At 36.3% G+C, this 18,400-nt stretch overlaps 1 protein-coding gene across 2 annotated transcripts in view; it reads right to left on the reverse strand.

Annotated features, from left to right (window-relative positions):
• Nucleotides 1-18,400, reverse strand: part of LOC121438786 (WD repeat-containing protein 7) — a 280,932-nt gene that overhangs the window by 181,235 nt on the left and 81,297 nt on the right. Inside the window, exons 17-19 of one of the 2 annotated variants that reach the window (XM_041639214.1) lie at nucleotides 13,970-14,065; nucleotides 11,735-11,853; nucleotides 9,696-9,819 (exon numbers count right to left, since the gene is read on the reverse strand). In XM_041639214.1, the coding sequence (XP_041495148.1) occupies nucleotides 9,696-9,819; nucleotides 11,735-11,853; nucleotides 13,970-14,065 (339 nt within the window). The remainder of the gene's footprint in view (nucleotides 1-9,695; nucleotides 9,820-11,734; nucleotides 11,854-13,969; nucleotides 14,066-18,400) is intronic. The other variant, XM_041639215.1, reaches the window with a different exon arrangement.

Raw genomic sequence — 18,400 nt, forward strand, 5'->3', positions numbered from 1 at the left:
GAATAATAAAGGACAGAATACTGTATTTAAAAAGCAGCGGGAGAAGGATGGAAAGATTTTAGGAAAAGGTATTTAGAGTAATTGGAGAACTTTAATCCCACAATGTGTAAGTAATACTAGAACAAAAGCTGCCATTAGCTATTATAATAATCATGACAGAAAACATGGCAGCAGGCATGATGCTAAAGAAGTAGTGATGGAGGAAGGTCATTGGTTAAATAAAAAGAAACTGCTTGGCCCTCATTGGTTAGAAGATAGGTGGGAGGAGTAAACAGAACAGAACGCTGGGAGGAAGAGGAAGTGAGCTCAGACTCCACAGCTCTCCTCTCGGGAGCAGATGCCTCAGAGAGACGCCATGCTCCCAGCTCCCAGGCAGACGCACACGATGAAGCTCCGACCCAGGATGGACATAGGCTAGAATCTTCCCAGTAAGCGCACCTAGGGGCGCTACACAGACGATTAGAAATGGGCTAAATTAATATGTGATAATTAGCCTAGAAGAGGCTAGATAGAAATGGGCCAAACAGTGATTAAATGAATACAGTTTGTGTGTTGTTATTTCGGGCATAAGCTAGCCAGGCAGCCGGGGTGCTGGGGACGCAGCCCCGCCGCCCTTAATACTACAAAGTAGCTGACAGCCATCCTCACAAGTAGGAGGCAGCCAGAGAGAACTAACTGAAAATGGTGTTGACTTTTGAAAGCTCACAGCCCACTACCTGGGGCACACCTCCTTCCATAAGGTCATACCTCCTAATTCTTCCAAAAACAGTTCCACCAACTGGGGACCAAATATTCAGATATATGAACCTAAAGGGACCATTCTCCTTCAAAATTTATACTTGCTTTATTAGAAAAACATGTTCCAGTGTCCACAGGAAAGTCTTTATTTCAAACAGCATTATAAATTTTTGTCTTCTGCAAATGAGCAAGAAAATGATAAGACAAATCAATACCATCTTCTTTGTAGTGAGTGATATTAGCTCATTTATTATCACAAAGGCCACTAGAAACCCAGCCGAAGATATTACCAGGCATTTCCATTTAAATATCACTTTAAAAAAAAGAATGTATCAAAGGCTGAGTGAGTGGTTCTCTTTTATAAAATAGCCCCCACAGGCTTAAGTGCTTCCATGCTTACAGCCAGCAGTAAACATGCACACGAATCTCACAGAAAGTCAGGAACTCCTCCCACGTGTCTGAATATAGACTGCAGATCTGGAAAAAATTTGGTTGCATTGCATTGAAGAAACAGAGACAGTGGCAGACATGTGACAGACTTGTGAAAAAGAAAAAGAAGGAAATTACCAAAATTATTGTAAGCCCTTCGAGTCCAATAGCTCTACAGAAAAGGCCCAAATGGAATGAGATAGAGAGAGACATGCAAGGAGGCCCACACTAGCGGGTGCTGTACACTGCTCTACACACTGCTCTACAGGGATCAAAACACAGCCTGGACTCTTGATGGCAGAGTGGACAGTGTTGATCCTCAGAAGCGTGCACTCACACAACTAATGCTGGCAAGTTCTCAGACCACATCACTGATTACACAGTTTCTCTTATATTGCTTAAACTAAGTCTGGATATCCAACCTACACAAAAATGCTTTCATTTTTAACTGGCTATTTTACTACTGTAGCTCCCAAGACTACTGAATACATAAAAGGAAAATCACAAAAATATTAAATAATGCCTAAAAAATAATTTCAAATCAATAGGATATTCTTTTAGAAAGCTATAGCTCTTTAAGTAGAAATTCCATTGGGTTGGTGGCCAAACAAAGATAAGAAGAATCATTTATTGTTGCTAAATACAAGATCAGTCTAGGGTGTTTAAAATTAAGCTCAACTCCTATGACATTCTAGAAGAAAAATGAGGAACAAATATCCAATTCCCAAGGAAACACTGTAAGCAAATGCAATATAGTGTACTTTGAATAAATATAGTTTATCTGAACATAAAAGATTTCTGCCTCCCAGTACATAAGAGGGGCTCATACATAAGAACTCAGTATACAATGACTACAGTTTCTTCAGATGGTCCTAAAAGAAGCATGCCCTTTAATCGCAAATGATTTACAAAACAGAAATTATAAGAGGTATTTAACCAAATAATTGTCCCTTTATTTCACTAATTTTAACTAGTATATTATTGCTTAAAAAGAAAGGTGCCAGAATGCCATAAAACAAACAAACAAAAAAATAACAACAATAACAACAAAAAAAGGTGACCCCAGCAGGCATAGAGTGAGAGCCCCACAAGGCACTTACTCTAAAGCTCTGTCAGGTGCCTTGCCATCTGGCAGCTTTCATTCTTGGCCAACTCACTCTTACCGGATACTGAACTAGAATAAGCTAGATGACCTGGCTTCCTAATTTCCACAGTAGTGCAGATGCCAATCAGAAACCAGGAAAGAGGCCATTAGGAGTGAAACAAAACAGCTCAATGGCAATAAAAATTCAACACATTTACTAAGCAACAACAACAAGACAAAGAAGGGAAAGTTCTAAGAAATAAAACATGAAATGTAAGAGGCACAACAACCTAGGGTGTCTTCATCAAGAGGTTGCCTGTGACAACAAGGAGGCAGTAGTCACTCCACAATATGGTCTAAAATGACAGCCTCTGCATAGAGAAAATGTTTTTAAAACTATTTCAACCAAAACAGATTCATAAAAATATCCTGAGCATCTATTTAGTAATTTGGAGAATTTTTCAGTATCCAGAAAAATCATTCCCCTAACATGGTTATCTCTGAAATTTCCAAACATGGAAGAAAAATGTAAAGGAAAGAGGGAAAATAGAAAGGAGAAAGGGAAGGAGAGGAAGGCCGTGTAGTTTAACGCCCTTGAGAGCTGGAGCCAGATTCAATTAAATCACGTGTGTCAAACCCCTTTCTAGTCTCTCCTGCCTTCTTCCCACCACCAATTCTGGCATTATCTGCCCACTGGAGAACACACTAGTATTAGGGACAGTTTACCAGCTACACTTTCTATGCATGTGGCACATACACCACCCTCTTAGCTTCAAGCCTATTGTTGGTTCATCCACATTTGTGCCCAGAGTGACTCTACTTTATAATTACCAGAAATGAAACTTAATTCCAGGTTAAGAAGAGATATTACAGTATGGTTTTTTGGAAGTCAAACCCAAACATTTTCTAACAGTGTCTTTTGTTGAACAAAGAAATCCTATTGTTTTCATGATTGAGTAAAAGAGGAGCCTGATCCAGGCAATCTAACAAAAAGGAAGTTAAAAAAGCAGGGGCTCGAAAAGAACAAAGGATTGAGCTTTCTGATAATATCAATATGTATTAAACACAATATATCACACATTTTTCTATCAATACCGGAGAAGACAACCTTACAAATTAATAGTAGGTTGTCCAGAAGTGTCTAAAATCACAGCAGCTACACATCAGGAGAGATTTTTCATTTATATGATAGTGAATTTTATATCTGATGTTTTTGAAGCTGGAAGAGATGAGCACTGTGAGGAAGCAGAATACAATGTAGGAGAAATAATTACGCCTGTGACCTAATGCCCCTTAAGGTCAAACTGTATTACAGGCCAGAAGAAATCAGGACCCATCAGCATTTACTTCAGAGAAGTCAGCGACTGGAATGGAGGACAAATGTGGGCATATTTCATAAACAGCAGGTGCTTGACCTCATAAAAAAGTCAATTATCAAAATGCTACATGTAGAATGTCACAAGTAAGAAATATGTAAAAGTAGGTTCTGATAAACATCTTTAATTCAGAATAAATCTCAGGCAACATTTATCTTTATCTACACCATGATTTAAAAGATTCAAAGAAATAAAATTAATCCCCTTTTAGTAAAATTATTAGAATTCTATATAGAAGCACTAGAACATAAAAAGTGATACCCAGCAAACCAGTGATGACTCAGAAAAGCTGTACAATATTCCCATACGTCAGTGTTGCAGAATGTATGTTGTATTTAGTATTAGGATGGGAAACAGTATAAGTATCCTTAAATTTCTTACCAAAAAGTCGGAAGCAGAACTTTACATATTTTTTGATATTTACAAAGGATGAAACAATGATTCCTGATTGGTTTAGGGCAAAACTATATCACTTACAACAAAAGTCTCATGCCATTCAAGAGCTGAGAACTTTGCGGTCTTATGAAAATGTGTGGCTATCGGTTAAGGCAGGCTGCTGATGCTTCTTCTTTCCCAGTGTCTGCTAGTCTACTACCAGGATCCCCAGAAACAGAAATTTAAATGAGTGCTGAAGCAGCAGGATAGGGAAAGGAAAAGTACAGACAAGAGCTGGGATAGAAGGGCTGCCTGCCTGGGACCACCACTTGTATCTTCTACTGTAACGGGTGCTCTGCAGAAGCACCACTACTGCTCTCAGGAACCCCAAGAAGAGCACCAAGCCTAGCCCATCGTTTCCTGCAAGAAGCTTTTTAGTGGTCTATTATACACCATACCTATATAAAATACAGAGAGTATTATCAACATGGCCAGTTGGCATGGTTTTTAGTCTCAGTCCAATCCCTTCCTGACAGTGAACTTAGCTGAAGCTGCTAGCTACTTAACCTGGATCTCAAAGATAAGAGGTTATCACAATCCAAGAGCTCTCCAAGAAGAACGCTTTCTGGATTTCAGAAAAATAATTAATAAAGGCATTCTTCTACAATAACCAGGCATAACTTAGGCATTTGCAATATCGCTCGTGTAATTATTACATATCTTTAAATACGTAGAATGGTTAAATTATAAGACAATTGCTGGTGTGTGGTGTACTTTCCAGATAGACTGTCTAACATGTTCTAGATTTCAGTGACTAAGATGCACATGCCAGGAATAGGTTCTGTTTGTCAAACACCCTTTAAACCCGCAGTGGGGGTCACCTCCACAAACACTGGCAGCAGTGGTGGAAGAGGCTTCACTACAAGCAGGTGGACAGCAGGTGTGGGCTGTCCACCAGCTGGCTCTGTAACCTTTGATCCCCTAGGACAGAAAATCTGTTCGCCAGCCCTATGTGGTCATTCCTCATTTGTTAAATGCTTTCTTCTCCTTTAATACGTCCAGAATCCCTATTCCTTTGGCTTGATTCCCTTTTATTAAAACAGAAAGCTCTCAATAAAAAAGTAAAACTAATTCGACACTCAGCATTAGAGTTCCAGAATTGATTAGCATATTGAATCAAAAGTTGATAATGTGTGGTGTTTCAGTTACATTTAGTAGAATGTATGTCTATTTATTCTTGCACACACACACAATCACAATAGGAGATAACATTCAAATTTTAGGTAATCCAGCATTCACATAATTTTTGAGGTACTCAAATAGTATACTCAAGTAAAAAGGATTTAATTACAAAACAGGAAAAATTTAAACTTAATTAGGAGCAAATTACTCTATACTTAAACAATAATGAAAAATACCAGAGAGTACTTTTCTAACAGTTATTTTTCTGCTTCATTTTGTGCTACAGTTACACATGACTGGGAAAGACATCATTTTACAGCAGTAGCAGGCAAGCCAACTGACTAGTCTATTTATTCTTACTTATATACCCTCAGCTAAGATCTCAGGATGCTGGAGTAAGCCAGGTAGAATAAACAGAGGGTAAGAAAAGTGAGTTTTGTGGTCTAGCAGTCACTTAAGTGCCGGAAGGAACTTCAGACAAATTTTCAGATCCTTAGCCTATTACCTCATGTGAAAGAAAACAAAATGCAGGGTGTAACAACAACAGTATCTACTTTACCAGGTTATCAAACTGGTTAAATTAAAGGTACAGACCTGAGCTGGAGGGATGGCTAGGGGTCAAGAGTACTGGCTGCTCTTACAAAAAACCCAGGTTCAATTTCCAGCACCCACATGGCAGCTCACAACTGTCTGTAACTCTAGTTCCAGGGGATCCTACACTCTCACACAGATATACACGCAGGCAAAACAACAATATACATAGAAATACAATTTAAAAAAACAGAAGAAGAAGAAGAAGAAAAAAAGTTGGATGGTGGTGGCACATGTCTTTAATCCCAGCACTCAGGAAGCAGAGGCAGGTGCATCTTTGAGTTCAAGGCCAGCCTGGTCTACAGAGTGAGTTCCAGGACAGCTAGGACTATTTTACAGAGAAACCTGCCTCAGACCAAAAAATAAAAAAATAAATTTAAAAAAATTTAAAAATCAACTTTGCAAGTACTAAGCAAAAATCTGATATAGAGAAAGTTTCTAAACAATTGTGATCATTAATACTCTTTGTTTACATTATCCTCCCTGGACCCACTAACAGATACCTCATAGCACATGCATTTCTACCACTGCTCTGGGGCATAATTCGTGGCTATATTACACCTTTAATTTGTAGCAAAGCCATTCTCTTCTTTCTAGGAGCAAAATAAAATAGATACAACAAATAATGCTATCTCTTTTTCCAAACTGTCAATAGTACAACTCAGTACTAATTTTTAACGTTTTTCTTAGTTGTTCTTTTTTTTACTTTATATCAGAATTTAATTTAATTTATCCTATGTGGATTGTTGGTAGAACTAAATATCAGTCTAGTAGTTTAACTATATATGAATCAAAGTGTTTTGTTTAAACAGTGATTTATTGTAATTCTTTTTGTTGTTATTTTTGGTTTTTTGAGACAGGGTTTCTCTGTAGCTTTGGAGCCTGTCCTGGAACTAGCTCTTGTAGGCCAGGCTGGCCTCGAACTCACAGAGATCCACCTGCCTCTGCCTCTCGAGTGCTGGGATTAAAGGCATGCACCACCACTACCTCGTGATTTATTGTAATTCTTGAGGTAAACAACAAATTCTAAAATTGTAACTCGAAACTAAGCATTTAAATTTCAGATGACAGAGCCAATCATAGGTAACATCTTCTTCAGCGTCATTAACAGTCTGATTTTAAAACACTAGCAATTTCCCGGCTATAGGGCTTAAAGACTCCGAAGGGATCTGTAGAGTGCCAATGGGCTGGTAGAAATGGCAGCTTGCCGTCCTGTAGGAAGGTATGACTCCCTACATTTCACTGTTTGCCTTTCTCCATCTGAGTCTCCCCCTCAAGACCAGAGCCTGCAATTTCCTACTGAAATGTTCTAGAAGATCTGTATTCTGTAGAATGAGCATGTATTACAAAATGTTTCACGAGGTCAGTTATACAATAAGAAAGAAGGTCATGTGTTGGGAATATTTTTGCATGTTTGCTTTGGTTTTCTTGCTTCATAGATCCCTTCTGGTTCTTTTCTTAGCTCTTTAAATGCAATCACTTATCGGGCCTTGGAAACTTCTTTCGCTCGACTTGCCCACATTTATATCTGGTTTCCATTTCCCTTTTTGTGGCAGCTAAATAAAGATGTCTTGAAAAAGACATTTCTGATTTGCTTTTATATTTTTTAATGCAATTTTCCTCTTAAAAGAATCTACAGTGACTTGCTATTGTGTAGAATGACCTTCAGGCTACTCTTGAGTACCTCACTCATAGTTTGTCCTCAATTGTGAAGATTATTTTAAAAATTAATTATGTATATGAATATATATATACAAAATTACAAATAACTTCACATGTTTATTTATTTATAACTTATTTAAATTGTATATATAAATGTGTGTGGGCCCCTTTGCTGAGGGCAGAGAACAAAGAGAGGCATCTTCCTGAATAGATCTTCACATTATCTTTCTGACAAGCTTTCTCACTAAATATGGGGCTCACCGATTTGGTTGGTGCACCAAGGATGCCCTATTCCCTGCTTTTCCAGGGAGAGGATTACAATGGTACACCAGGTCCTCATGCTTGTATGGAAAGCGCTTAACCAACCAAGCCATCTTCCCAGACCCTTGAGGAAGTTTTATTCAGCAAGGTTTATGTCACAGTGAACCATCAGAATCTACTTTCTAATATTAAGGCTCACATCAGGAACAGGGAGCATGTTTGAGATTACTTAGATTACTTATTCAAATATTCCAAAGGTGGTTTTTTTTTTTGCTTTTCTTTTTTTCTTTCTTTTCTTCCTTTCTTTTTTTCTTTTCTTTTCTTCCTTTCTTTTTTTCTTGTTTGTATATTCTGGAAACTTACTTTTAAATTTTTTATTTTGTCCTTTTGTTACGCAAGCACTCTACCACTAAACTACAGTCCCTAGGCCTAAATTTTCTACATAAAAATTGTCAAAAGAATTTTAAGCCTACTATCTTTAAAAAGTAAATGTATGTTAGAGGTCCTAAATTATTTTTTCTTAAGGAAGGAAAGTCTATTAGCTGCTGGCTTCAGGAATGCCAATCAGATATAGCAAGGAGGCATGGTGGAGCTGAGCTGCTCACACCACGGCAGACAGGAGGCAGAAAGGAAATTCTGAAATTAGGCTGAGTTCCTAGATTTGGAGGGTTTGCTTCTGTTGTTGTTTGTTTTAATTTTTGCTATTGTTGATGTTGTTGTTTTGACTTAATCTACTTTTGTGTAAAATGTTTTACATTCACTCAGTAAATATGGAGGTACTCAGATGAGTTTTAATTAGAATTGTTATGCCCCTGATGTGTTAGTCATGTGAACGTGACCACACTTGTCTCAAGTATTTATTTACTCAACAAATCAATAGTGCTCACTGTGAGCTAGGTACCAATCTCAACAAGGGTCAGCTCACTCCATACCCATTACAACTCTATAAAACCTTTATCATCTTGATTTTTAACTGAAAAGATTGAGGCCAATAAACTCTAGCAGAGTCCCCCAGGTCACATGCCTAATTAAACAGCACAGGTCAACACAGGCTGATCTGGCAACCAAGTCAGCTCTAACAGTTAACAACGTTTAAGAATTCCTTTCGCCTCGCCTCTTCAACAGGGCATGTGCTGCTAGAATAACGTGTGGGGTGGGCACGATGCGGGTAAGTACTTAACTACACCAACAACTGACAGTGGGGAAGACTGTAAACTCCGGGCCTAATTTCATAGTAAAACGTTTTTTAAAGTTTAACTAAGACTTTATGTTAAAAACTGAAGCTAGCTTGTAACATAAATCAAAATAAAATAAAAACTGAAGCTAGCTTGTAACATAAATCAAAATAAAATTTTAATTAACATTTTTGGAAAAATGAATACTTTAGTAAACTGAAGACAAACATTTTTACCAGAGAGAAAAATTATGCTAACAAATACAACCTTTTTCCCAATGAATTTAACCTAATAGCATGAGTAAAAAGGCTGTATTTTCAACAGTTCCCAAAAGGACAATAATTTTCCCAATTTGTTCAAATCAAAGTTATTTGAAAGACTCACCTGCCACAATTCTTGCTAATTTTCTCTTTTCCCATTGTGCACAGGTGTAACTTTACTAAATCTCTGTTTTTTCAAGTATCAATGTAATGTTAAAAAGTGTCTGCACTTCATAACACAAGATCAATACGGACCAAGTAGAAACCACAAGGTCAACAAAACAACATGCAGAGGAAAGAGTTAGGGTTAAATAGAGTAGGGATTGCTTTTATCAGTAGGGATTAGCATCACAAACAGTCAGGTCATTAGTGGATATTTTGATATTTGCTTTATCATGCTCATTTAAACTGTCATACTCTAAAATACCAAGACTCAAATCAGAAAGACTGGGGTTTAAGCATCCCTTCCTCTCACTTTTGTTCATGTCACAAAGCATGAACACTTCTGAGACTGGTACTCAGAATCCTCCCAAGTTTTCCAGAAAAGCATGAAAACTCTTACGTGATATGACATGGTCCATATATTGAGGTAAATAAGGAGCCCAGGTATCAATCGTTTCTTTTCGTCCTGCCTGCTCAATTCTTCTCAGCTCTGCTAGAAGCAGGGCCTGCGCCGCCTCTCTCACCTAAGAGAATCACAGAAACAAATGACAAAAAGCATGTCAGTTGGTGAAGTGACGGCCACAAACCAGAAAGTTTATAGTAATATAAAAATCAGAAAACATAGAAAGCATATTTATTTACATGAGAAAAAACATACAAATCAAATAAGAAAGTGAGTAGCTTGGAACGATGAAATTAAATGATAGCATTTTACACATGATCCAAGATGCTTTCATTCAAAAATATTTTTAAACTAATGGAAAGATATCTAATCAACTTTATGTTTAAAATTTGATTTTCTAAAGTGTTCTTATATTGTAAAACAGCATCTTTAATTATTAAATTTCCAAGTAACTATTATTGTTAAAGAAAATCAATGTTAGGAGCAGTAAATTGTTTTCCCCAATACCCCAAAAAAACTTAACCTTATCTAGTAAATTCTTTAAATATGACAATTTTGGTTGGAGCTAAGGGAAGGGGATGAAGGCAGCCAAATACATTAAAGCTATTCACGGGAAATAATGTTTGAGTCAACAGGCCAGAGAGATGACAGAGGTCTTCAAAATATTATTTCTTGATTTGAAATTTACATTTCACCAAGCCTTTTTACTATTTGTTATCTACTTTATCATATCAACATTGCCTCAAGCATTGATCTTTTATATAATCCAATAGGTATAAATCCACATGATTCACATATACCTAGACACAAACAAAATGGATAAATAGATTCCTGTGTAACCTCTTTCAGGTTATATAGAGGGAGTCATTTTTCAAAATCATATCAATTTTTCTTTCAATTGGCTATGCAACCTTTGTATTTTGCGTTTTAATTTCAGGGTTTTTAACAAAAATACCACAGACATAAACCCAAAAACGCTAGTCTATTTTTAAGCAAAGTACTAATCAATTTATTCAATTTATTAACTATTTATGGCTTAAGAAAAAATTCAGCCTCATCTAAAGAAGAGTTTAAGTAAAACATTCTTTATAAATATACTGTCTTTTAAAGGGAACTAAAAAATTATTCAATGAAAACTTTACTATACTTCAGTTCTGTTTGAAGTTGAGTCAACAGAGACCAGACCAAGCAAATATCTTAAAAGTATTAGGATGCTTCAGCCAACAAAAAGCCAGAAATACAGCGGTCCTATCAAATCATATCTGAATGACATCACAGTAATTTATTGAGTATACAAATGTACAATCTATGATGTTCATGTAGCAAAACTGCCTAGCAACATGTATGTTCTCCTAAGAATTACATTATTGTCTCTAAAATGTTTTCCACATAGACTAAGCAAAGTATCCAGGGTCAAAAAGTTAGTAATTGTTTCACTAACATTTAACCCAACTCTTTTTAAATTCCAAAACTGTCTTGCTGCCAGGCGGTGGTGGCGCACGCCTTTAATCCCAGCACTCGGGAGGCAGAGGCAGGATCTCTGGGAGTTCAAGGCCAGCCTGGTCTACAAGAGCTAGTTCCAGGACAGGCACCAAAGCTACAGAGAAACCCTGTCTCGAAAAAAAACTAAAAAAAAAAACAAAAACAAAAAACAAAACTGTCTTGCTTTACCAGAACACAGGACTTTCTATTGATCTCTGACTACTCACTTGGAATTTGTTGGAAGGGATTATTATTATACTAAATATGGATACATGTCTTTGTCATGTGGCTGCATTTTTCTATGGAAACCAATTCTTAAGACATAATTCTAAAAGGTATGTGGAACTTTTAATGAAACACTCAATAAATTTTTAAGAGTAAATAAATAAACAAGCTAGAAAGTTTACTGCTTACTATAGAAACAAAGGAGGAAAAACATGGAACTCTAGAATCTACATTTTCCACAATGGAATGAGTAAGTGATAGGACAAATGAGATAAGTATTACTTTTGTTTATTGAAGTATTTTTATTTTCCTTATAACTTCATCATTACCTCCAAGCATCGATCTTGCCATCTTCGAGCCAACATCTCCAGAAGAGGAGGTCTGAATTTATCCAGTCCCAGCAGGTCTGGCAGCATAACGCAGTGCATGGCAGCTAACTGGCTCCATCCTACCAAAATGTGACGTAGAGCAAAACTTTAGACATCTTGGTAATCTCCAGCAAATATAAAGCTTTATTAATGAATACTTATCAAAAACAAAAAGGGAAAATCTATAAAATGATGTTATAAATCATTTTAGTTTAATATTATTATGTCTCAAAACATCATAAAATGTATTTCACCCCTAAATCATGTATTTGGTGACCTATAAGAACTGTGTAGATTTTAAAACCAATAAGAACAATTTTCCACACAGTTTTGCCAAATTTTCATTGAAAACATATTTTTAGAAATATTTTCTAAAATAAACATATTAGAAGATAGGAAAGCATAGAAATAAACGCATGTGAGATACATTGAGATATATGAACTTGTTGTCATGAAAAGGACATTCTCAGATATTCATCATAGGTTCAGTCACTTGAGGCATGGCCATCTGTGAGCTGCCAACATACCAGCCAAAAGGGGAGCCTTCCCTTGTTAGGACCTTTAATTAAGATAGTTTCTGAACCCCTCTCTTCCTAATGAATCAGAAACTTAGTCACAAAGCTAAAATTGCATAACGTTAATTTTTAATGAAAACATTACACACAAAAACTTGACAATTCAAAATTTACAGTCCTAAATATCACTTTCCAACTTAAAGAAAATATTTTTTTTCAAATTTCTGATTCTTGATAGGAAATCTAATTATTTAGTAAAGACATGTGTTACATACCACTATACTCATATACATATATTGTCTGTGAGCACAGAAATTTAACAGTTCTGTGCTTTGAAAGAATTAAAACTGTATTCTTCTAAGTTAATAATGAAACCCTATGATAAAATATAGAGTGATCTCTGAAACTGTTAAAAAGAGAGAGGAGTCACCTACTTAAGATTTATCCATTCAGTAAAGAAATTCTCATCAACAGGTAATAAATATGTGATTACATTAATTTAGATGATGAACATACATTTAATATTAAAATTTATAACATATAAGTAGATACACATATATCAGTAATGTGTAATTTCTTAATATGTTTTAATGATTCACTACATCTTAATGAACTACTTATGAGTCAACTTTAGCACATGATGATTCTTATAAAAGCCCTACAGCATATTTTAAATTAATGTTTTTTTAAAATGGTTCAACAAATATTATTCTGATTATTCCAATCTAGCCTTCACATTCAAGCTTTAGCATAGTCTTCTCATAGAGAAACCAAAAGGACAATGATACTGTCATTTTAAGTTCCATTCTTTCTTCCCTGGGAGCACTACTTGTAACAGGGGCTCTGTGCTTCACACACAATCAACATCCCTTTGTCTTAATGGCCTTGCAATATTAGCTTTGGTGAAGAGTCGGAATTATTTTCAGTGCTATTTTTGATTTTATAAAGTTTCTCCTTTTTATTTTACACAAACTAGTAAAGGTAGAGACCATACAGGAGAAAGTGGATATAATGCAGAGCTCACAAGTTCCATTACTTTTCAGGTTCAACGATGCTAAGAGAGTTCGAAACAGCAAATGTTTGCATATTCCATTCTCAATTTCAAAGCTCCAAAATTACATTCCATTTGTGTAACTACACAACAAGAAGGATGTTAGGCCAACTGAACTCACAATCTATGCCTTTGCCTGGAGCAGAAACAGTACAAAAATAGGTGAACTCTTATTGGCTTACGTAATCAGTCTGAAGACTTTTCAGATGAGAATGTCAACTAACAGACTTACTCATCTTTTGCTAGTGTATACGGTTGTGTAACGACAGCACATTGTGTCTCTCATACACTAATCGTACATATAAAATAAGTTTATTATTGTTAATGCCACAAATCAAATGGCAAAAACCACTCTGACAAGCAATTCACCTTATAAGCAAGCTTAGCATCCCTGCTCTCTGTAGCTGTGTGGGTGATGGCAGACAAGGTTCACTCTAGGAAGGAGGAACATCACATTTTCTACATTTGGCTCCTGGCACTGGGTTCAGCAAATAAAGTTACAAAATGGGAACCCCAGGACTCATATAAAATAAAGCAGATGGAGGTATAAATCAGATTTAAAAAAAAAAGAGTAAGTCTATCAGGCCAAAGCAGAGGCAGAAAGGAAGTTGATACAAAGAGAGAGAATACCTTCATTTACTAAGAAACAGGTATGTAAAGCGGTAGAGGCAGAGGCAGAGCCAGAGTGATCGGCGTCAGACCGAGCAGAAACGACAGGTGCAGCGACTTGCAGAGAAAAATAGGAGAAATAAAGAGGAAAGAATTGAGGGTCAGCAGTTTCTGAAAAAAAGCTTAGTATTAGTGAAGAATGAAAACAAAGTTAGCAAAATATAGTGAACATACAACTAAAAAATGATGTTTTAATTGGAAAGGAAGGCTCATTAGAAGCTCCACAGAGACAGAGCACCTCTTTGAATGGTGATCTCAAAGTAGTTCAACTTTCGCTCAAAGCTGAGATCTTTTTTACTGTAAGTCCACAACAAAGAAAAATCTTATAAAAATATAACCACAAAACAAGAAAAACTACATTAAGAATTAACAGAAATGTAATTCAGTGTTTAAATATATTAACAGAGAAAACTTTATGAGGCCTTCATATTGTTGATCATGTTTTTAGAAGTTTATTCTCTAATATTATGTGTAAACTATTTTTAAAACTCTCAACAGAATACTAAATGGCATTTTGACTGTCTATACTTACATAAGAACTCAATTTCAAGAATACCAACTTGTAGAAAACACACACAGTACACCATATTGAACTCTTCTTGGAAGACTCAATAGTTTCATTCACTTTAAAACTAGATGCACTAAAACCATCGTGCACATTGTGATTCCTACACAAGGGATGAACCAACCCCTCTCCAACCCCAAAAGGTTGTACTCCTAGGAAAATGTTGCAGCTTAATTTAGCATATGAAAAAGCCAAAGGCCCTTATGGCCTACACCTTCTACAACTAGAGGTCAATGGTAAAATTTAGAGGTCATCATTTGTCACTTCCTTCCTATGAAGAAATTACCATATGTCATGCACTGGGCAGCAAAGGGTGTGTGCTCCTGAGTAGATCAGGCATGGTCTGCTAGATGACATGTTTGCTTTTCATGCCATGAGGCTCTTTTGTTATGATACGACAGCTGCAGAAAAACAACTTTTTTATAATTTTCACCAGAATGTCACTCAGGCACTTGGGAGGTGACCAGTCGAACTAAAAGAAGTCTGGGAACGAGCTCCATACTTCTCCCACCCATGGAACGTCTATGTGGAAAACTGTACTGCTTTTTTATTAGGATAGACCTGAGTTTTGTTTATAATAGAGTTATGATTATCTTATATTTATTAATTATATGTCATATTATATAAAATTTCTACCATAATCTTTAAAAGGACACCAAATAGTTAATATCCTCCAATGAATACTTTTATTTTTAAAATTCTCTTTACCATTTAATTACAAATTCAGTTAAAATGACCTAGATAACATTTACTTCACCATGCAAAAAGCTCATAAGCATGCAAAGGGGGATTCCCCCTGTGGCTGAACCTCATGCCACCAAAAGTGCTGAGCAGCCTCCTCCAGCGAACCCCAACAGTAGAAACAGTAGTATTAAATGTGCTTACAGGAACTTTTTTATGTATATGATGCACTCTGCTGCGCTCCCACCTGACTAACCCTCCCTCACTATAAGTCCCCACTCACAGCCTCTGAAAAAGATGTGTTCTGAAAAATCTGTGTTAATTCTGTTTGATTTCATCTTAATTCTACAGATGCACTAGAATGAAAAGATGAGAAAGTCCAAAATAAATGAATAAACAAGTAAGGGTTGAGTAGTAACTGATCAGTATCTGCTATGTTAAATAAGTGGAATTAAGCCTTGATATTTTCTCAGTGAACTAGTATTCACAAAGCAGCAGCAGCAGCAGTGCAGCTGGTGAAGCTGTTAAGGACCTGCTCTAGGACTTGGTGCTCAACACACTCAACTATTTACAAAAAAGAAAAACCCTTGGTATTCTAATTTTGGAGTCATTAACGTTTGACACTTTAATAAATCCTATGGATGCTACAAACCAAGTAATAGAAATTAAGGACTCAGATTTATTAAGATTTAAAAATCTCTGGACCTACATAAAATTTACTCACGCTATCTTACAACTGAAATGTCAAACTCTAGAAACACAGTCACAGTTCACTGAGAAATTAAACTCTTGTCACAGCTTTTTATAACTATCCATATAGGAAACTCAGAAACTAGAAGAAAAAAGAGCACTCAAAATGTTCAACGTTTAATAATAAATGTCAAACCCGAAAAGTTCTGTGATGGATACTGAAGATTTACGCATAAATCATATTTGCTCATCTTATTAAACCAGGAAAGTTGCAGGGACACTTATGATTTTCTTTTTCTTACATGATTGAAAGAGATATAAGTCCCATTATTTTTCCAAGGAGGGTCCTTTAAGAAAGCATTATTGTAGTTCCCAGACTCATCAACTGCTACTGTCCCATGGACAACTTGTATATGACGTGACTGTAAATACTGGCTCCAGCTTTTCTTTAAATAGCATAAATGTGTTTTTCAATATTATAACACCTATGTTTTTTATCTGAATAGACAGTTGTTTTCATTTGAAGCTTATCCTAAACTCCATCCACCCCCACTCCTATTGTGATAAGAGTGACACAGAGATTAACATTTTGAATGACAAAGGCTCTTTACGTACTGGTTTAAATCTCAAAAGTCTTCTAGTTTATCAGCACAAAGAGCCCTTACATTTCCACAAGGGGAAAAAGAATATCCAAAAATATAGGAAAATAAATGCAATGCTTAAGAAGTAAAGTTTTTCAGAGTTTCACACTGGAAAGACACGATTATTTAATGTTGAGTAGCCTTAACTACAATGCTAATGGTTATCATAATGAAGGGGAGAAGGAAGAGAAAGGGAAGAGAGAGAAAAGAGAGAGAAGGGGGGATAAGGAAGAAAAGAAGAAGAGGGGAAAAAAGAGGGAAGGGAAAGGAAAGGAAAGGAAAGGAAAGGACCCTTAAAAAGCAGGAGCTCCTGTAGCATCAGCAACCATACACCTACCATGAGGATATTCTGCACCAGGTCTGCATTATTTTCCTTTTTACAATCTTCCTTTATGTCTGTGCTTCTATATGTCTTATGTAAATGGGCAGTCTACTTATCTTTTAAATCAACATACAATATTTAAGATAAATCATTAATTTGGGCTGATCTCTTTTCCTAAGATCTATCTGGAGTACAAAACTAAATATAACTGGAAGTGGTGTTATAGGCCTGTAATTCCAGCACTCAGGAGAAGGAGGTAGAAGGATCAGTAGCTCAAGGTCATTCTTTTTTTTTTTTTTTTTTGTCATTTTTGACTATCTTAAAATTTTAAGGAAAAACTGTGTGAGCCGGGCGATTGTGGCACACACCTTTAATCCCAGCACTCGGGAGGCAGAGGCAAGAGGATCTCTGTGAGTTCGAGACCAGCCTGGTCTACAGAGCTAGTTCCAGGACAGGCTCCAAAGCCACAGAGAAACCCTGTCTCGAAAAACCAAAAAAAAAAAAAAAAACCTGTGTGACCAAATAAATCAGAAACAAAAACAAAGTCAAAATAAAATCAAATAATATAACATCCCATCTCTGAACATGGCGAACAATGAGGGCTGATGAGAAGCCAAGGACAATGGCACGGGGTTTTGATCCTATGCAATGTGCTGGCTTTGTGGGAGCCTAGCCAGTTTGGATGTTCACCTTCCTAGATATGGACAGAGGGGGGAGGACCTAGGACTTACCACAGGACAGGGAACCCTGACTGCTCTTTGGACTGGAGAGGGAGGGGGAGAGGAGTGGGAGGAGGGGGAGAAGGATGGGAGGAAGAGGAGAAGGGTGGGAGGAGGGGGAGGAAATGAGAGGCTGGGAGGAGGTGGAAACTTGTTTTTTTCTTCCTTTTCTCAATAATTAAAAAAAAAGATATGTAGCATGTCCAGAAATACTCTGCACCTGTCTGCTGAGTAGCTATCATCCTGAAACATCCAGTTACCCAGTTACCATGAAACAAATTCTTTTTTCATATTCTCAACAGATCCTAGCTTTCTAGGCTCTCTGTTATTTTGCTTTTGTTTAATCTTCTAATTTGACTATACATATCTTTCAATTATTTTGTGAGAATAAGTACACAAAAAACTAACTTCTGAAGATTAGAAATGTTTGAAAATGTTAGCGACCTAATTTTGTATTTTACTGAGAGTTTGGAACTGTGAGCGAAAACTCCTTAAAGAAGCTGTGTCTGTTCTGGTTTGCTTGTTTTTACTTTTATCTAATTTTAATTATTATTATTATTATTGTTGTTCTTTAGATTTCTGCTTTCTAGTGAGAGAGAAAGAAGGGATATAGATTTTACAGATTTGGGTGGTAGGGGGTGGGAAGATCTAAGAGAAGTTGGGAGAAGAAAATATTGTATGAAAAAATCTATTTTCAACAAAAATTAATTAATTTAATTTTTAAAAGCAAAGTTGATTAGAGTTTAGTACCGTGAGGAGACTGGAATACTGCAA

Source organism: Microtus oregoni, unplaced genomic scaffold (genome assembly GCF_018167655.1).
Source record: "Microtus oregoni isolate MIOR12 unplaced genomic scaffold, Mior012 000057F_ref0000458, whole genome shotgun sequence".
NCBI classification, from domain to species: Eukaryota; Metazoa; Chordata; class Mammalia; order Rodentia; family Cricetidae; genus Microtus; species Microtus oregoni.